Source organism: Aplidium turbinatum, chromosome 9 (genome assembly GCF_918807975.1).
Source record: "Aplidium turbinatum chromosome 9, kaAplTurb1.1, whole genome shotgun sequence".
NCBI classification, from domain to species: Eukaryota; Metazoa; Chordata; class Ascidiacea; order Aplousobranchia; family Polyclinidae; genus Aplidium; species Aplidium turbinatum.
The window spans coordinates 16,679,249-16,700,819 of NC_137480.1; the positions used below are offsets into that span (position 1 = coordinate 16,679,249).

General features: G+C 36.2%; 1 protein-coding gene and 1 pseudogene across 3 annotated transcripts; one reads left to right on the forward strand and one right to left on the reverse strand.

Annotated features, from left to right (window-relative positions):
* Positions 1-21,571, reverse strand: part of LOC145776957 (uncharacterized) — an 868,661-nt pseudogene that overhangs the window by 315,745 nt on the left and 531,345 nt on the right.
* On the forward strand, positions 679-19,709 carry LOC145777248 (uncharacterized). Of its 3 annotated transcripts, none has more exons than XM_082588580.1 (25): positions 679-870; positions 1,230-1,443; positions 2,020-2,113; positions 4,289-4,358; positions 5,538-5,650; positions 5,970-6,099; positions 7,504-7,610; positions 8,107-8,211; positions 8,324-8,435; positions 8,914-9,010; positions 9,458-9,580; positions 10,341-10,485; positions 10,960-11,050; positions 11,440-11,546; positions 12,321-12,401; positions 12,571-12,671; positions 13,006-13,172; positions 13,588-13,664; positions 14,260-14,411; positions 14,986-15,051; positions 15,375-15,464; positions 15,761-15,817; positions 15,974-16,100; positions 16,830-16,985; positions 17,409-19,709. In XM_082588580.1, the coding sequence occupies exons 1-25, from the start codon at positions 751-753 to the stop codon at positions 17,473-17,475; spliced, it is 2,769 nt and encodes a 922-aa protein (XP_082444706.1). In that variant the 5' UTR covers positions 679-750; the 3' UTR covers positions 17,476-19,709. The 3 variants fall into 3 exon arrangements, with proteins under 3 accessions (XP_082444706.1, XP_082444708.1, XP_082444707.1); XM_082588581.1 differs by lacking the exon at positions 679-870 and adding an exon at positions 1,623-1,662 and having other exon boundaries at positions 1,369-1,443; XM_082588582.1 differs by lacking the exons at positions 15,375-15,464; positions 15,761-15,817; positions 15,974-16,100; positions 16,830-16,985; positions 17,409-19,709 and having other exon boundaries at positions 14,916-15,027.

Consider the following 21,571-nt stretch of genomic DNA (forward strand, 5'->3'; position numbering starts at 1 on the left):
ATGATCTGGTGTGATGAAAGCCTTTTAGAGTAACTTCGCTGAAATTTTAAAAAGCCTTCTAAACTGTAGCTATAGTTCTCAAATGGCGAAGAATTATCAAGATAAAGTGATTAAGTATGACGATCGAGTTAAATCTGGTTTGTCCTCCGTGAGACTGAATTAGTCCGCGGGGATAGCTGTTCAGCCCGGACACGTTTGTGCGTCGTCAACATTTGATCGAATTTCGACCTATTTCGTCCCCTGAAAAGATCAAGAGAAATTTTGAAATGTTTGCCGCTACTCCGATCAGCGACTTCGGCTCTGTTGTATTTTTTTCTCAATATTTTTAAGGGATGAAATCGGGGTATGAAGTGTTCAGGGGACGAAATAGGTTGCACCCAGTTGACAATGCGCAGCGTTTTCCTTAGAAATCTTCGACGACGCAGAGTTTGGGAGCCGCTGTACTAATGAGACATTATAAAAAAAAGCTAGGAATACTTACAAAAGGAAATTGCATTTTTAGAACTTTATGACTTAAAAGGAGTTACCATACAACCAAGTAACAGGATAAACACAGAAAGAAGTCAAGTTTTCAGTTTTACTAACCCTCTGTCGAATCAATTTTTTACTGTTGTAGGCCTACTGCATACCGGTAGTATTTTAGCATATTTTTTAATTCATAGTTTTTTTAACAGAATTTAGCTGAATATTTCAAAGAAGTTTTTTGAATTGAAGCAACCTTTCTGATTTTTATTGTTTAAGAGTTAAACAATGGATAAGAAAATTGTTGACCATATAACTGCAGTTATTCAAAGAAGTAGGTGTGTTCCTCTAAGCACACTTTTTAGTCGTTTAAATGGAATCACAAAGAAGCAAAGAGCGCACCTAAATGTAAGTCATTCATAGAAGTATCTCTTCATCATGAATTTTTTGTTCTTGAGTAGAAAAAGCATTGTGTTTTGTCGGCTGCTTTGCTGAATGATAAAGGCATCTGTTTAAAATTCTATGGTTGTTGGTTCAATCCCTATCAAGGTCATGCAGAGTTTTTGCAAGACATGTAATTGCATGCTAAAAAGCTGTTAGCAGGTGACTATACAGTTGCCTACAGCTTTCTGATAAATGTTGTGTTACATTTTTTGCTGTGCTGTTGCATTGTAATGCATGTCGTTACAACAGAAGTACTGATATATCAAAATAGAAAATTTTAGCTTACTTATGTATTCTTTTGTTAATGTAACTTTTTCTTACAGAAAGTGGGAATAGAAAAATTTGTGACATCACATCCTAATGACTTGGCAATCATAGATGGCATTGTAGTCGCAGTGGCATCTCCTGTGATCCTTAGTGTTCAACAACCTACCAGTAATAATGCACCGGCTAGCAACAGAACTCGAAAAATATCTGTATCTTCATCTGAATCATCAACTGTTACACCTCCAACAGAGGGTGCAATTGAAAACATAAGTATGTTGAAGTCTTGAAGTATATATATATATCAAGTAGCCTACCTGTATATAAATAGGTTGGAATATTGTTACTAAAGATGCCACCTAATTTGTTACACTATAAAGACTGTTGCTAACAGTCTATGACATGAGTAAAATTTTCTAAAAATTGCATTTTTAATCTTTCTCTTTTTTCAGATGACACATTGTCGTTACGTATACATGTGATACAATACCGGTATGCATTACTGTACTGGGTCATATAAGATATTGATAAATTTTGAGTTTAAAATAAAGTTCAGTCAGATTGTAGAAAATAATAGCCTACCCGTATACAAAATTGCAAACAAGGCTCCATGTCAAGCTATGGTTGAAAACATTATACTACTTATGAACATAATACTGCATAATAATAATGAATTTTGATTGCCTAATATATGGTCAATTGGTCATTACTTTTAATAATGAATAATTGGACATGGAAATAAGTATGAATGATAGACAGTTGAACACTATTTCGAATTCAATATCAATTATTGTGCAAAAGAATTTTGCTTTTTGACGATGTGAATTTTACTTGCTCTTTTTGTTCCAGAAAAAGACATAGAAAAAAACAACTCATGTGTTGTGTGCTCTGATAAGATGGAGGTTTATGCATTTGGGATTTGCTTCCATCCCATATGCTATAAGTATGTATTAATGCGTTTTTATAGTCTTGGCAGAGTTGTTGTGTACTAGATTTTTGAAAAATCCATAATATGAGCTGTCGCATGTGGGGGTTTAATTTCCTAAGTATTTGAAACTACTGTAAAGTACCAAATCAACCGATGTATATATGTCACTTCACCACTGATTGTGGTAATCAGACTGGTAGTTGAAGATTTGAATACAGTAGCCTAATTATTATTAGATTGAAAGGTGGAAAAGCCAATTTTTAAGCCATCTTAAGATTCTTAAGTCATCTTTTAAGTACAGTACATTATTGGTTTCATGAAACCAAAGACTGGCTGCTCTGTAGTAGCCTTCCAGTGTAGTCCGGGAACATCGTGAATCTGGGGTGGTAAAAGGATAGACCCTCGGCCCCAGACGCTCACACTACGACGACGACGAGTACATTATTAAGACAAGTGTCTTGCTATGAAGAATTTTACTAGTTTATTGAAAAATTGCTTTCTTTTTGATTTATAGAAGTGAAATCCACTTTTTTCAATTTGTAGCTGTTTCTAAATTGCTTATTCAACATACTGTGTCCTGTATTTGTTATATATTAAAACCAGATAGCTTTCAAATTAAAAAAAAATGTTAATTTTTGATAGAGTTGTAAATGCCAGCTGCTCTGAATGACACTTGTCCTGCCATATACTTTATGAGTGCCTCATTTCCTATCGTATTGCACCCTAAGCATCTATATATATTGTACAATCAACTAGTCGTAGAAAACACACACAACAATCATGTTTAAAATGTCCTTGTTTTCGCTCGCTTCTTTCAAAGCCAAAAGTGCATCCTCAGTTTCAGTTTGTTTATTTTTTTCTACTGGCGAAATAACAAAAGTATACACAACACAATAAAGAAAAATAATTCACACAGTTAGGATGGCAGCGAAAGACCAAAAGATCACCAGTCAGCTGCCACCCAAAACATATAATGATGTGTGAAAATTACTTTTACCGAGTCCACTATATTACATATGCTAAGTCTATTTAGTTAGTCACTGAAATTGATAAAACGGTGAACCAAAAATTTATAGTCAAAAGCAGTGATATTACTCTGACCCTGTGATATAAACCATGCAATTGATTTTCTTCCATAATGCGTTTTCTTCTACATTGGCTTTTTTAATCTTAACGTTATTATAGGAGTTGGGCTAGTAAAATCAACTGAAAAAATAAAACGTTTTGAAAGTGCAAACTAAACTTGAGATGATTGGTATTGATATAACTTTTCTAAACCACAAACGTATCATTGTATTACATTAGGCAATATAAATCCAAAAAATAGAGAAATCAGATGAATCTTTGTGTAATGAATTGAATAATATAATGAATTTTTGTGTAATATAAATCCAAAAAATGGAGAAATCAGATGAATCATATTCAAAATTTTAGGAATTCATATTAAAAACAATTCAACTGACATTAACTGAGTATAAAGCACAACATTTTATCGCATTGTTTGAGGGCTAAAATCGATAAATACATTGTTTGCTGGGTGCTGTTTTTGGGACTTCCCCTCCTGGTGAAATATTTAGTATTGAAGTCTTTGCTGGGTTGTTTCCCTGGTGTTCAAGGAGATGTTTAATATTTACATTGTGATTGCAATGCTTTCATAAACAAAGGCAGACAGATTCCTCATACGCAGCATGGGTAATTTGGTAAATACAATATTGTTGGCTGTTACCTTGAAACTATTCATACCCAGACAGCAAATCGTTTGCAGATGTTGACTCAATGTAAAAAGCAGTTGGTTTGCTGTCTGGGTAGTCTCACAAGTTGCACCATCATGGCTTTGTTTTCTTTTGTTCGATAAGTTAGGGAATTTAGTTGTATGGAGATGCCACGTCCCACATTCGTGGCTTGAACAAATAGTAAGTCCAAACATACCCAGTTGCCTACTAAAACGAACATGGCCGCATTGGCTGCATTTAGAAGAAATGTAAATTTGAAACATGGCATTTTATCTAGGTATGGCGCTGGATGAATAAATGTGACATTGCAAACGTTGACTATGTTGGCCTTTTTGCATTACTTGTATATTACATAATCATAATTAAAGCGTCGCTACATGCGTCGTAACAACCTTTCGCCTCGAAAATAGGTGTTACCTAATCACCCTAACAACGGAAATTATCTTGTTTGTTTCAGATGCTCAACCAAGCTGAGAGTTTTGTGCAGTGACAAACAATGTCCCTGTTGCAGATCGGAGCTAAAACAGGTTTGCTTACTTGTTACATTCATTTCTCACTACGTTTTGTGCCTAATACCCCTTCTGTGCAATCAGTCAGCAATCACCATGCTATGTATTTTTTACTTTGTTTCAACGAACAAATTTTATTTGGTCCTCCGAATATAATTTTTATTTATTGTGTTGTCCTCCCTTGTCTAGAATATATCTGCGTAAAGTAAAGTTTCAAGCCAATGTTGGTCATCAATTACTTTTGTAGTTTGATCCTAGGTATATTAAAAAAAATACTGACATACTTTAACATTTTTTTACTTTAATGATTAAGAAGCATGCCCATCTTTCATGTCTCATTTTTAAGCATATAATTACAGCTTGTCTAATGTCTATACACGCCCAACGCCCAGCCCCATATGTTAGCCTTATCTCAGTCAACGAACCACATCAATCGTTTTTCACACTGATTGAACGTCTGCTGACGTTGAATAAACGTAAAAAACGGCATGTTGACTGACTGGTTTGAATATTGCCAAGGAAATTGTGCAATCCGAACGGGGAATAACCAAGATAAATTTTCCTTTCGAAATTAAAAGTTCCGGGGAGTTCCCTTAGTCCATAGCATGTTCTTCTTGTCAGGGCTTGCGCTGTTGTTGCTGACATGACGTCTTTTGTTGTCTAGATAAATATTGCTTCATTAAATGGCGCAACAATTTCATGTTTTTTGTACACCTGTAGTCGCTCCAACTTAATTGCCAGTGTCACATGACTGTTCAATTTCCATTTTGATTTGATTGCGCATTGATGCTATAAAAAAACTACCTTCTGTCTGCTGTCTCGTTGTTTGAACCAGTTCCTTTTCTTTTCAGGTTGTGTTTTAATTCATTATATCAAAACGGTATATTGAAACCTATGAACCCTTGCTGTTTGAGGTTTTGTTTTTGCTTAACAGGATCTCACCTTCTAGTGTCTGCTCTATTGTTAATCTGAGACATTGGTTTCTGGTATCAGAGCAACCTTGTTAATTTGTGCATGGTTTGCTGGTTCAATGAATGAAGTAATTGTTCAGCAAAACAAAAGCAGTGTTTCCATTGTCGAACTTCCTGTTTTTCTAATTTTTTTAATTTCCGATAATAATAAATCTATCAAAGCTGCTCTAGAACTATTGAATATTTTACTTTAGGTGTTTAGCTCACGTTTTGCGTATCCTTTCAGGTCATCTTTTCCACCGATCTTACTCCTGAACATAAGCTGGACACAAAAGGATACATCAAAGAGCAGAAATATGGCATCAGTTTTCAGACACAACGCATTCGCAATATGCATAGGTAAGTGAATATTTTCTGTTAACTAGCTTTGCATTAGTCTACTAACAAAATAATGCATAAAGTATACAGTAAGTACGTTGGTTAAAAGTTGATTAATTGTTTGAACTGTTTGAAAACTACTGCACTTCAAGGAGAACTGATTTGAGGAAGGTGTTTTCTCAGCGGGCAGATGTAAAAGGACATGTATCTTTTCATTGATTTAATATAAAAAATAACTAATTTATTGGATGCACATTGCAGATGTTGTATATACTGTATGTGTATATATATATTTTTTTATCCGCGTTTTACTTCTAACCCTGTTTGCCATTTTTCGCAGGAGCTTATTGGAGCATAATTGCAGTAAGTCTAACTGCGGTCAAAAGTTTAACGATTTTGATGATTTGAAGCGGCACATGCAGCAGAAACACGGAGAATACTTCTGTGAAATTTGTGTGCAACAATGCAAGGTATGATGAGACGTTTCGTCTGTTAAAACAATTCAACTTTTTCCCTACAAAATAGATGAGTAGCTACCATCTGTTCTCATTTATTGAATATAAGGACTCACATGTAGTCATGTATTGCAAGCAACCCAATGCAATACTGCTTCAGTGGTTCATATACCCATTCTTTGAAAACTATCATTCAGTCATTTCTACTTGCCAGTAAAGACCTGAACAATATCCTGAATTATCAAGTTGCTTGCTGTGGGGTCTCTATTTTTTCCCATTATTGGCATCGTCCATAGTTACATTTGATCTACCAGGGTGATTGAAAAGTAACTCCCTATTTTAAAAAAACTATAATTTATTTTTAAAATATAATTTCTACAATTAATGAATATGAGAAGGAAGTATAATGCATGGGCTTTTATTTAAAATTCGATATGGGCGCCTTTATTTGCCACCAGCTTCTCAAGTCGACCAGGAATCGCATCAACTGATTTCACAAGAAACTCTTGCGGGATGGAAATCATAACTTCTCGTATTCGCCCTTCAAGTTCTTCCAAATTTCTTGGTTTGGTTGAGTAGACTTCCTCTTTCAGCCAACCCCAGAGAAAAAAGTCGCAGAGTGTTAAGTCAGGACTTCTGGCCGGCCATTCGTGTGAACCGCGACGACCCATCCATCTTCCAGGAAATTGAGCATTTAGCCATTCACGAACAACAATAGCAAAGTGTGGAGGAGCTCCATCTTGCATGAAAATTAAATCTTCAATATTTTCCCAAGCACTGATAATTGGCCAAATTTCATCTTTCAACATAGCGAGGTACCTTTCGGCATTCATGGTATCGCGAAGAATGAAAGGACCCACAATCCTATCAAAAGTCATTCCACACCATACCGTTACTTTGGGTCGATTTTGCATTTTTTCACAGGTAACACGAGGATCTTCTTCCGCCCAGTAGTGGCAGTTATGACGGTTCACAAATCCACCTATGTGGAATACAGCTTCATCACTCCATAGAATATTTTTAAAGAGGTTGGGCCAATCTCTAAACCAAGCCAACATTCAAGCCAAGCCAACGTTCCTGTAGAGTAAGACGTCCAGCCATTTTTGTAGGGTTTTGAAATAAAATAAATTTGAAAAGATTGAAATTGAACAATATTTAAACAAATCTGAAAGGAAAACAAGAACATAAATTAAATTGCCATACATTAAGTAATATATACACAAAAATTGAGAAACATGATATAGCATTTGAATAAATTGTATTTATTTTAAAATAGGGAGTTACTTTTCAATCACCCTGTAGTCATGTCGTATTTTCCTACTTCATCCCACATTTTTATCTGCTAGAAACTAAAGTAGAAATGTAATAAAGATACAAATTATACAATCCGCGACTTACAAATTACATCATTTTACCAAGATTTTCACGCATGACCGACGAACTTATTCTACCATGGAGCTGAAAGAACACGAGGAATCTGGAGATTCGGGACCAGGTAGTGCGCACGAAGGACATCCTCTCTGCGAGTAAGGCTATTTTAATATCGGTCAATTACTTGTCGGTTCGTTAACGTTTTATAATGTCACATTAACAGTTTTTCACATGCCGGGACAGCAATGAGAATCATGTGACCTAATTAGCGAATAAGTGACTAATATTGTTACAGTTTTGTTGAACTAGTTTCAACTGTAATCATGTACTGTACAATGGAATGCAAACGTCAGTAGTTGCTTCCGTTTAAAGTAATTATTACTTTGACTGTACTGTCGATTAGCCGTAGAGTTTGAGTTGTAAATCTAAAGCATGCCTTTTTTCGGAAACATTCAGTTCCAATTCACATGTTTCATATTATGTTTTTGTGTAAGCAAACTGCCTTTACTTGGTGACTCTGCTTAGGCCACCAACTCAAACCCTACAAGAAATCACCCTTTACAACAAACTTTCTGGGTTTAAGGGACCTTATTGATTAGTTTATTAATTTTCCGTTCAAAGTAACTAATCAGTGTTTGCAATAACTTTCAGGTTTTGCCAGCATCGCTATTTAGACAAGGACGAACTGCTTCGCCATCTCCAGCAGCATCACTGTTCGTGCCATATCTGCTCTAATACTGGCTTCGTCTTTTATCCGTAAGAGACATTTTTTCTTTTATTAGTAGGAATATGAACTTCTCAGTTTCTTTTTTGTCACATCCTTAGCTGGTTGCTAAGAGCTCATTTGACTGATTTTGTTCGCTTCCAGAGACATCACGGAGCTCTGGGAGCATTTTGTCGCCGTGCATCATGCCTGCTTGGACCCGGAATGTTACCTCGTGGACCGTTTTTCAGCCTTTGATACTGAAGACGAACTGCAAGTAAGCTAAAAATTTACAATATAGATTTGTTAAAAAGACTAGAATTCACTTTCTGTTCCTTTGTTTTGAAAACACGCAAAGTTCATGTTTCGCTGGGTTATGATAACTTCAACAACTCTTCGAAGTTACGATGTCCAAACAAACATTCACCAGTTGCAGAGTTTATTTATTGTTTTTTTTCATATTTTTCCCCCTGCTTTAGCTTTAACTGTTTTTTGTTTGTTTGTTGTATTAGCCTCATTTTCATATGCGTCGACCTGTCATTTGTTTGTTTATAATACATCAACTGTATTCAGGTTACGCTGAATCATGTAACCCAGGCCTCGTGGCAAATGTAGGTCACTCATACGTTCTAGAACTATGACGTGTTTGTTACGCGTTGATGACAACTGCAGGCTAGAAAGTGTTTTATATTAAGCCATCGTTCTTGAAATTTATTCATACCGTATTACTTGAAACTGTTTCGTGTTTGGTGCAGACTCACAAAACTAAGAAGCATTTGTCAAAGAAAGGAAAATCCACCAAACGCCTGGAACAACCGATAGCGTTGGATGTTCAGTTTAGCTCGCGAGGAGGTTGGTGTTAATGCTTACATTGAAATGAAGTCGAATGTGTTTACTTCTGTGCAAACTGAACTTGAATCAGATGCGCGAACAACCGATTTAAATTTTAAGTTTGATCGTGAAATGATGAGGAAAGCTGAAGATAAATATGGGTGAAGAGAGAAAAGTATCAGTACTGCTGTGAAGCATAAAACCAGCTAAAAAGATTAATTTTGACGTGAAACCTTCATTTATTCATCAAAAAGTAGTGCTTTAGTAAAGGGTTTACTCGTTTTTCCATAAAATATCAAACTAACAGAACCAAAAAAAGGCTTCACCCAATTTTAAAATGTTTAGTTTTACGGTTTTTGCATTGGTAAACCTAATTGCAGAGTGACTTTCGCAACAAACTAATTTTCCAGCCAACATCTGAGCAGAAACTTGCTCAAGGGTTTTGTTCTATCAGTTTGTTTATTTTAGGTTTGCAGTTCAACGGATCTTCTGACGCGTCTTCTGATCATCGTCAGTCTACTTCCAGAACCTTCCAACTGGCCCCGATCCAAGCCCCGACTGTTGCTGATGATGGAAGCATGCGCTGTCATGGTTAGTCACTTGATTGTTCAATTTATGTTCTGATATTTTGCTAAAAACTATCTTAATTTGAAAGAATTGTTCCAGACAACAAAGCACTTTCAAGCTGGGCAGTTTATCATGTACTACACAGTAAAGTTTCTTGGTAAGGCCTTGAATCAATTTGCGTTGAAATGAAATTGATACCAATTGTCGTGATCAAACATTCAAAGCGAAAACGGTACAGAACAACATACAAGCATTTCCCCCCATTTTTACTCTTACTACTTTTTCTATCAATCTTTGCAGTCAAACCAGCAACATCATCATCATCATATGCAGCCTGTGGTAGCTCACTGCTTAGCGAAAAGCAACATCAGGCATAATGAATCTAATTTCAGCCATTTTACGCATTCTAGCAGAAAACACACTTTCAAGCGTCACTGGCGAATGACTTACTGTTGCAACATTTTATTCTGGCTTTGTGCGACTGCTACTCGTCAGGTGACATCTGACGTTATTTCGTCGCTTTGTTCCCATTTCAAGAATTCCATTGGGTTCTTTTCACGTGCAAAGGACGTTTGTGCTGCAAAACTTAACGTAAAAAACAGCATTTTGGCTGAAACATCCATTGTTAGTACCCAATCCCTTCGTTGATTGCTATTGACTTTTAACATTCAGTCAACCGCGATGCTCTCAAGAGAGAAGCTGTTTTATATCATTGCAGCAGTCATTCAGTTCTTTAATCATGATTAGACTATCCAATAATCGTTTCTGACAACTTGTTTTCCAGGTATTGTGGTGAACCTCACATCGTGGTATGGATTTATAAAGCCAGATAACGGCCGAGGTTGGAAGGACAATGTTTTCTTTAATAAACAAGCTTATGGTCTGGACGAAGATGAAAATTTACAAGAACACATTCAAATGCACGACCGGTAACTAACTAACTAGACAACAAATCAGTCATTTTTTACTTTGATTCAACGTCTGTAGAAGGGTTGATTTTCTGGCTGGAAAACTATCACTTATTTTATTTTTTGGTAAGAATCACTTGCAGTTTATAATAAATTGAATGCTGTTCAAACTTAGTATATATATCTCAGGACGTATATTTTATACGCTTCAGTATTTGTACCGACCAAGATAGCTTCGACGTCTTGTTCAAATTCAATTCAGCTTCACATTAGCATAGCACTACTTTCAAAACTGCAATTTTAAAGTTAATTAAAAAAAATTATCGTCATTATTGCTGCGTTAGTTCAATTTTACAAAAAAAAACGAAATTCTTGTTTCAAGTTGTTGGTTTCCTAAACGAAGGTTTTTAATCAGTTTGTCAAACGATGTAGCTTTCGCACTCTTTCATTTGTACCTGCTCTCCATCATTACTTTGTATATACAATCTCTCGCAGGGTGTACGTGTACGCTAAACCGTCTCAGAACAACGGATCAAAATGGAGAGCTGTTAACGTCACATTGGTAACTGACGACACTCATAGCACGGTTAGTATTCGGGCGATAATGTGGATCCAAGTAGAAATTCTGTTGTTTTTTTCTGTTACGACGCGTTTTGAACGAAGTTACAAACCTATTTTTGTACAGGAGCGTTTTGAATAAATTAATTAGGCACCAGGAAATACTTTCAAGGAAATATTGGATGCTCGGTATCTTTGGTTTTGTCAGAATCCCATTCATGTTCGTAAATCATTGTATTTAATCTAAGCACATTGCACTTGTGTAAACTGAAAATAAAATTTATGTTCTCAAAACTAGACTCGTGTGGTTCATTCATGTCGGATTGTCGGTGTTATGAAAATGGAATATTTTTTTATATTCTCTTATTTTCAAACAGCCCTTTTTTTGCACTTGTTTTACGTTGTAACTCACCGCAGGTGCCACAGTCGATTTTTAACCCTCTACGAAGCGGAGAGGACAATACGGGATACTCGAGTGATTTGTCACTTGGCGAATCATTCACTTCAAGCGGAGTAACAGATCCGTAAGTGTACAAGTTAGCTTACCGGGCGGAAAATCAGTCCTTTTCGTTTGATTCAACGTCTGCAGACGTTGAATCAAAGTAAAAAAATGGCTGATTTGTTGTCTAGGTTAGAATCTTTCTTTTTTGTGATACAGCTGTGTTGTATTTTTGTCAAGTTTCAAATTAAAAAAACGAAGTGAAATAGAACTCAGTCAAACTTTTAAGTTATAAAGTTAAATGTAAAATGAGCTTGCAGTGAATGGAAAAGCACACAGCCAGTAATGGGATATACAGTATGTGGCAACAAACGTTGATGGAGTTAATAAAAGTTGACTCGGTTAACCAATGGATGCCTAAAAGAACAGCAATAAGTTGAAACATTTGTATTGTGAACGTAGGAAACTTTTATTCAACTTGTCTAACGAAGTTGTATCTTACAAAACAAAAATATAACTTTTGCATGTTATTCTTTCACCTCTATGGATTCCAGAGTTTAATTTTTTATTGCAGCATTTTCAAACTTTTGTTCAAAAGAAATGTATCACGCTTTTCTGACTGTCCAGGTTATTCAATTTCATCCCAGTCTTAAACGTAGTTAATCAAACCCTCTCAGTTGAGGCCGACTCTGGATGACTTTATGGATCATTCTTCTCTACTCGTCTCCATCGCTCGTTCTTTCAGTTTGGATACTTTTAGCCTAACGATCGCGCCTACGTAATACTTTCTGTCCATCTCGTGTTTTGTCTGCCCCTTTAACAAAAAAGTTAAAAAATGTATAATGCCGCCTCGTTGCAGGGAACTGAACGGCAACACTGACTCGTTTCCGGCTCTAACTTCAGGAAAAAGTCCACCACTGGAAACCCCACTAGCAGCCAGGTATTTCTTATCATTTTTATAACATAGCATCGCTTCTGCGTGCTGTTGATTGAAATGTGCTGTATCAGAATTCTATTTAATTATCATAAAATCGATTTCACAACTTTTTGACGCAATCGAAAAGGTCTTTCATTCGCACTATTTAGTAAAACATTTCTACTTGAATTAGCAACTGGAACAAGGTGGTGGGCACGAAGAAGCCACAAAAGCGAATAGTTCGGTCAACTGTTACGGCTTCAACTTCTCAACCTAAAACCGAAACTTCACAAGGTAAGAGAAGTCTCGTTTTCGTCATGCTCCTTTCACAAGAAATGAACTTACCAGACCTTGCAATGTATTATCTTATTTATCTTATCAACTTGTTGTTGCAGCGTTATTTAGAACAATTTTGTTTAACGTTAATGTGGACAGATCAACCGAAGAAAATACTTCTATAAAGATTTGAAAACGCTATTCTTTTCAAAAACTTTGTTTCGATGTGAAAATAAATTACTTTACTATTGGAGAATTTTTTCAGAACATTATACAGAAGAGGTTAATTTGCATGCAAATAGGCTTGATTGATCAAACATGTGCAGAATTTCAAAACGATTTTTTATCACAGAGTTTGGAACTGTCCACTATGGGCTGTTTCCTTCGTATGGATTTTTAGTGCGGCCTTCGAGGACAGCCTTCGAGGACAACATTTACTTCAACCTTCAGGCCTACCAAGAAGGGATGAACGATTATAGCGTCACGGACCTTACCAAGGTCTTAAATATCAATCAAAAGGTGAGATAGTTTTTTTTTTGCATTTTCCTTGTTTTTCTTTTCCATGACACTTTTACATTGAGGTCAAGAATTCCAGTTCAGCTTCTTGGCCTCGATATAGTCGTACCCTAAATTTTTCTTTCCTTTTATTTGTACGACATCTGGTTTTACTAATGTAATTTTTAATAATTTCTCATAAGCTGCTATGTTACTTAATTTTAAGCATCTTTGCTGAAACTAAATTTTAAACTTTAGTTGTGATTTTTTCATTTGGTTGGGTTATTCACTTCATCTTGTCAAAAGAGTGGAAAGGAAGAGCTCTGTGTGATACTTCAAGTTCCAAAATCCTTTTTTTTTTACTACAACGTGAAAATATTTTACTTGCTCGCATCACATCATGAAATTCATGTGCAACCGACGTTTCCTTTTTTTACAGCTTTGCTACATATTAGAAGAACCTGGGAAAATCCAACGTCAGGCTAAATCTAAATATAGAGCTCAGAAAGTTTGGAGGTGAGCGGCGCATGCTACAAGTTGCTATCGTGGAACAATTGTTAATTTTTTTTTTGTGATTTGTGACGCCACGTTGCTTTTTCAACATAAAAGTACCTTATCTACAGTGTGACGATTCACGCGTTCAAAAACATTTAAATTTCGTTTTAACGCCAAATAATCGTCATTTTAAAACGATTACTTCCATTGTTGAAGTGACAATGACGCGAATGACGTAGAATGATAAACATAAAGCGATGATTCTAATTGGTCAGGAATGACGGGGAGGCAGTTTTGGCTCATACTTATTGTGCGGATGTTTCTTCTCGACTGGAAAAAGGAAAATCTTCTAAAGCATGATCTTGTTCATTAATTTGTTGATTTCACATGCTTCGGCGGGTTTGAAACCACAGACATCCGACCTGTTGAAGTTTCAAAATATTCCATGAGGTCCCAAAATATTTCTATTCACCCAATTGTGATGGAGTGCAGTTTATTCTGTTCACTTTCACCTTTTTTACCGATTTTTGTTCTCACAATGTAGTGTACAAAATTACTAGAGCCGCAAGACTTCGCTTTATTGTATTCAGGCTTTAACCGTGCATATCTTGTTTAGATTTGACTACAACGGTAATACTGATGATGGGGTACAACCTGGGAAGACCCCTACTACAAAAAATCCTAATAAATCCCAAATTAATAAGCCACAGACCAAGCAACCAATAAACAACGAGCTCAACCGTCAGAATCCATCTGTAGAACTTAAAAGTAAGTGCACTGGATTGCGTTTAATCGACGCCCAAATATGTTGTTTTTACCTTAGGAATGGTTTTCATTTGATACTAAACTGTTTTGCACGAAGATCGCCTCCTAGATTTTGTGTTGGTTCCCACTGCTAGGCGCTTGTTTGGTTAGAAACACGCCAATATCGACTCTGACCACTGCGTTACCAACCCAGACAGCAAAATTCGTCACTTTTGCATTGATTCAATCTGGAAAATGGTTAATGTGATGTAACCAAAACTGAGAAAATGCAAACCTTGGCGGGATTATTGCAGATATTGTCATACGTTTGCATGTTTTGAAGTGTACTGTGATCGACTTTGAAATTGGATTCAACAATGCGGAAGTTGAAGACGGTTTCGATTTCACAAGAATTGCGTGATAACGGATAACGTTATCTCTCAGACAAGAAAAGTTGTCCTTATTACATCGTTTCAACTTTTCTCACTGAGCTTTTTTTTTGTTTTACAACAACCACTGTCGCCAAAGTTGCACCGTATCACTGTGGCGTCAAGTACGTCCTTGCGTTTCTTGGAAGCTTGATGAAATTTTTTTCCAGAATTTGAAACAGTGAAACCTGGAAATGATTGGACCACCAAATCTGGCAAAAAGACAACAAAATTAGGTAACACGGTTTCACATTACGAAGATGTTCGTACCTGTAGTTTTGTGGGTTAATAATGGCTTCTTCTGCATTGTGAAGCGCTCCACAGGAGGCTACAGAGTTGATTAGAGCATTACATAAATTATGTGTATCATCATTTTATTATTATTTTCATCGTGATTGTCGCCATTGTTATTTCTGCACCAATGTTTTTGAAAACGGCATCTCCAGAAAGATCAAGTATGTTAGGTTGGAAATTAATTTTTCCTAAATCTCTCCAAATATTTATCAACTATCGTTTTATTCCTTCAATTGATAACGGTTTTGTTTGGTTTCGTATGCAGGTCAATCGGGAGCTGCCGGTGATCCATATACTGTCGTGGAGGGGGGCACAGGATTGGATACGTTTGATACTCATCCATTAACTAACGGAGGTAATTTGAACGTAGCTTTGCCGTTTATAGATGTTCTATGACCTGGCTTCACCAAAATTCAGATCACTCAGTCCTAACTTTAAATTAATAAGAAATTATGGTTTAACTGACATGTTGGTTCTTCACTGTGATTAATAATCGCTGGACTTACTTTTTTTTTATATGTTTTTGTTGTGTGGTGATAAGTTTACATTAGATTTGCCTTCGGTAGATGATTGGCAAACTTGAAAATGCGTTTTAGTGCTTGTCTAATATTTTAGATTAACTTTTTAGAATGCTTTATTCTTTTTTTTTAGTGCAAATGAACGGACATTACTCTAAAAACGAATATGATGTATTTCGTAACATTCTCGGTAAGTTGAAAGCTAGAAGAACATTGAACCTACTTTCTGTGTGTACAACGTAACTTATTACGAAATTATCACGTACTTATTACGATTCAGTATTACCACGTCACTCATTACGTCATTTATTTGAACGTCGTTGAAACCCTAACTTTTGCTTTCAAGGTAAAATTTTTTGTGGGGATTCCGAAGATTCGTTATTTGAATTCGATACAGAACTGGAAATAAACCTACTTTCTATCCAGCAAATAGCCTACATACACTTTAGCATCAACAAGCCGCCCAGGGTCGCGTAAGTCCATGATAAACTAAACTATTTATTACTTTGAACAGTTATGTTACTGGTAAAATTTCTGATTGGTGTAGCACTCCCTACAACAAAATCTGAGACGTGTTCAATGTTTGTTTCAATATTTTAGTCAATAAAAATGAAACAAAGCTTTTTTTGTTTTTACTTTACTTTTTTCAGCTTTGCTTCACCTATTCTAGGTGCAATTTCCGCCTTTTTACTATGCAGAAAACTTATTTCTTTTTCTTGACTATTTATTTTGCTGCTTTACTCATCTGGTCAAATTGAAGAATTGAGTTTAAGAACAATTTCACAAAAGTCACAAAAGAGAGTTTTGGAGAAAAAAGAAATTAAGGTGTTGCAAAGCTGCAGCAAACTACGTAACGACATTGTCCGCGCTAGTGTGACAAAACCATGGCTTACTTTTAAATCAATCCACTTACGAAATGAACTTTTACGAAGGGAAGATCCTTCGACCATTCAACTGCACTATTTCAACTAAAAGAAAATTCTATTGCAGTAACTCTCGGTTAGTTTGTAAAAACCAACCATCTGTCCATAATGGCTCAACTTGTAACGTTCTTGTGATAGTCCCCCCTTCCGTGGTTCTGTAAAGTTAAAACGACCTTTTGTTTTGCATCGCAACATCAACTTTACGTCAGCTCAATGTCATGTTTTTGTCAAAGACAACCGAATTACTGTCATGAAAGTATCTTGATATTATTTCTTCAGCTCCGTTCTCCTAAATTCTTCACCAAAACATCGTCTCTTCGATTTGAAGCTTACTGGATTCCAGACTAATGCGATGGATATGTTGAGAAAGAAAGGCCTGGCAATAAAAGCGAGCAACAATATGTATTACATCGACCAGTCAAGCATATACGCGCTGTAAGTGACTTATACTACAAATATACTTTTTCCTTTTTTCATCTTTCTTAATTTTGTAATAATGCCAACACTAGTGAACTTTTCATTAGCTTTCTGGTAAAATTATGTGACCATATTTGGCTTTTGTCGTAATGTGCTAGGTGCCTGGTGTATGAGAGTGGCCTATACGTATCTAAGTAGCAAAGCAAGTGAGCTCTTTGCCCATTGCGCAAATCAGTTGAATTTGCTTTGACAGCGATTTCTCTATGCTAACCTTCGAACGAGGCTGAACTCACGATTGTTCATTTTTGACATGGCACTAACCACCAAAAAACTAAAATAATTTGTGTTTTTTTTTTTTGTCTAATTCAACGCAAATATAATTTTTTTTTTGTATGATTTAGCCTTGGAGAAGTAGTTATTATCTAATTTTCTTCATTTCAGGTTAGTCAGAAACGACAAAGGAGCGGTACAGGAACTCTTCATTCACACATCGTTTGGCAAGGCCTGATAAAAAGTTAACAATTCGAAACATAAAAGTGAATATGGCGGTTCTCTACTCAGTCTGGTGTATCTTTTCTGTGGTTTTTCCTTCATTTCAACTTTGGTAAAAACTTTAGTTGACAAGTTGGCGCACTTGCACTGCTTGTACTTTCGCCTTTTTCTTAGTTTCTCTCAAAGATCTTTTTCCCCCATTACTTTATTTTTTGTTTCTCTTCTTTTGTCACTGTCAGCAAAAAAATGCCTTTAGTTTTAAGCGGTTTGTTTTCTACCAAGTTTTTATTTTGATAATTCCTTCGTGTTTTGTGTTGACCTGATCTTACTGTATTCTCTTTAGCAAAGCAATTCTTGCACCCTTTCCAATCTGTTACGTTATCAACGATCCATGGCGAATTTGCAGACTATTGCTTTTTGTGTGGTTTTCCATATCATTGGTGTTGTAATTTGCTTCAACCGGTTAACTGATGTTTTAACATACGCTTAACTGCATCATCAATTTTTCAAGCTGTATTCCTTTATTTGAGTTATGCGATGAACCGCATTCCTAAACAAATATCCTATTGGCGTTGTTTTGAAATTTGCAAGTGTTACGATGAACTTTTTTTAGTGACGTAGATGTTCATAATGTTCCAGCCAGCAAAAAAATTGCATTTCTAACATCGTTTCCACGTTGTCAGAGGTTAAAACGATAGTAAAAAGGCAATTTTTCTGGCTTGGCTATGGAAAGTGAATAATATTCTCTCCTACACCTAACAAAATCACTCTTTTACAACAGGAGCAATTTTGTTTGTTGTTTTTCTGCTGGTGTGAATACTTTTTTGTACGTCAGAAAGCAAACGATTGGTGATTTTTTACGTTTAGTGCATGTGACTATTCATTCATTTTCGTATTTGTACAAAAGCAAATTGCGTGTTTACGATGTCGGCTGACGTTTATGTTGCGAAAAAAACGGCTCCTTGCGCATATACCACCCTGCACCAAACGATTTCTGCAACTGTTGCCCTCTGAATTTGTATTTTGTCGCTGGTATTGTGTATTGGATTGGTAGAAAATAAGTTAATTGTTTGTGCCTTTGATGTGTGCTCCGTTTGGCAAGGACTTGCTGTAGTCCGTTGCAAAGACATGCCGCTCGTCCAGTCCAAACAATTGATAAAATCAGGTTTAAATTCCTGTGGAAGCCTTGATTTTGCGGTCTAGGAAGTTCTATCTAACGTTTATTTTACGCATGTTGGTTGCGAGTTAAAAAATGCATTTTTTACGAAATTGATACTTAGAAGCCGGTGTATCGTACACATCGGGCTCTTACTGCGTTGGGGAGTGCAGAGATTGTGGAAAAGGTGTTTTGTTGATTTGAGCAACAATCTTGCAGATGAGATTCATTCTTTGACGTCACATTCCATTCGTTCAATAAGTTGATGTGTGAAGGCCTATGGCTTAGCACTGAAATTAGTTTTTATTTCATTTACCAACACATTGCTTATTATTCACCAATTTCTCCATTGTGACGCTTCTAATCTTTGTGTGTAGGTGAGAACATTGAAATTGTTTTCATGCTTTTTGGCAAGTTTTTGATGAAACCCAAAACGTTGTAACTTTTATTTAGTTAAAGCACTCACAACCACTGCTACATTTACGTTAGTGAAGGAAGTACATAGTGTTATCAACATTGTCAATTCGTAGCCATAATATCATTTGGAAGTAGCTTGTTTCGTGAGATTCGAAGGGAAATTTTGCGACCTCTTTGCTTTCACTTATTTACTCTGCAAAATCAGATATTTTGTCTGAGCAATGTTTGTTGGCCTATTAAGTTGAATTGTACCTTTCGTTGCTTAGCATCTATTTCAAGGTACTTGGTACGGCAACCTCCCACACAGCAAGGTTCGTCATTTTTACATTGATTCAACGTCTATAGACGTTGAATCAATGTAAAAATGACAAACCTTGCTGTCTGGGATGTGAATAATCTCAACCAGCAAGTGAGTCCGTTTTACATTGATGCAACATCTGCAGGCGTTGAATCAATGTAAAAAAGACATTTTCTGACTGGGACATTCAGCTTTGCCATGATAATGACCCAAAGACAGTGCACCAAATTCAGCAAAACTTTTCATTTCAATAATGCATTTTGAGAAGATTATTTCTAGCAATGTGACATTTCATTTCTGTCGTTTGTACATAAATTTTAGTTTAGACCTCCCCTCACCAAGTGATTGGATGCATAATAAAATACTCTCAAAAACCTGATGTACTGGTAGTGATGTTTTGGGTAAGATGTGCCTTTTTTATGATTCGGTTTCTTGTCTCCTCGTGCCAGGTAGGCAGTCACAAAGCAGTATTCGTGCCCCCTTCAGCTTCAGCAAAACCCAGCTTTAAAATAAATGAATTTTCGATCCGAGGCTGTAGTACAATCGTGATCATAAGAATAATTTTCGTCCTTTTTGACATTAAACCGATGGGTAATATCGTTGATGCAACGTATCTTATTCGCGTCAAGCTGAATCAATTAACCTGAAACTAAATCTCTCTTTCAAAAAAGGGAGACAATCGTCCGTGCAAAGAAAACGTCTATTTAAGTTATATGAAATGAAACACTGCAAAAACTCAACGTTTGACCTGTTTCGCCGAACGAGATAATGGGGGTAAAATATATTTTGTTTACATGAAACATATATTTCACCATGTAAATGGTGTTTTTGTTGAAATACTCCGTTACCAAATAGTCATTGCTCCATGTGGTGTTTTCCCGGTACTGAGTGGGGACGGGGTGGTATCGGTCAATCCTGAATGCACAATGTTTAGATCTTTGTTGTTAATTTCCACAGTGATGGATTTAAAAAAGTGTTTTTTGGACTGATGCTATTTTCGAAATAAATTTGACAAGCATCACACTACTCGAACTTGTTGTCCGCAAACTTGCTTAAAAATAAAAATCGATCAATTTTGTCAATAAATTACTCCCCCCTACATAGCATAAGCCTAACTGCAGTGCAAGCGCCAAAGAATCTTCCTTCACATTCAAAGCTTTCATCCGCACTGCTTCACAATGACAATAAATTGACGAAACTGATACAGACATACGACGTCGAATAACGACAGACAGCAGTCGGTCTCATTGTTGACGCATGAATTTATCTTTGAAGATTACTAAAAAAAAAGTTTTTTAAATACCTTTTTTTCCTACTGCGGATAAGTCTTTCAACTTTTACAAGTGGTAGGAACTTTGACATAGGACAGTTTTCCTTGCGAATCAGCTGATTTCAGTCATGCGACTCAGCACGTGATATTCTGACCGATCTACTCGAAAGATTTTTGATACAAAGAAAATTAAGTAAATGTATCGCCACAAACAGCGTGGCCTAATGGGTTAAGGTTAGGGCAAGGGAATAATCATTTCGATTGCGTGGTTTCGATTCCCACCCTCTGCTAATGTTTTTTTTCTTCTGTAACTGATTTAAGTGCAAGATGAAGGATCTTAATGACTGTAATCAATTGAGTTTATAAGGAAAATTGTCCTACTTTTCTTAACCAATGCGCCGCGGCGCAATGGTGGTAGCTGGTTCGCACGGAAAACTGTCCTATGTTAAAGTGCCTACCTTTACAATCGGAAATCGCCTTTTCCGTGCATTTTGTCACCTGCCATAAATAGTTTGCTAAATTACTCGAAGTTCCAGTATTCTGAACTTCAGAAACCTTGACCCCATAACTTTATGACGTCATAACGAGTTAAAATTTTAGGTGTCGATTTCAAAACCCCACCATATGACCACAGGCTTTTTGAAAATCGAAAACACTAAAAAGATGAAACACTGTAACAATAAAACTTTTCACAATTGCTTCTGCACTTTTAAGTTTTACATGTTTGAAGAAAAGTAAACAAATAGCTCTTCAAATATCGTATGATGACCTTGTGAGTATCATGTTTCCGTTGTAGCATAGGCGGTAGGCCTATTTAGCGTCAGAAAGTTAAAAAAAAAAACAGGAGGCTAGTGGCGTCGTAAGACAGAATATTTCGAACAGAAGAGAGTGTAGGAAAAATTTGCCTAGAATCCTACAAACTTTAAACTACTGGGATGGAAAGAGAACACTTGGAACAGGTCATTAAACCT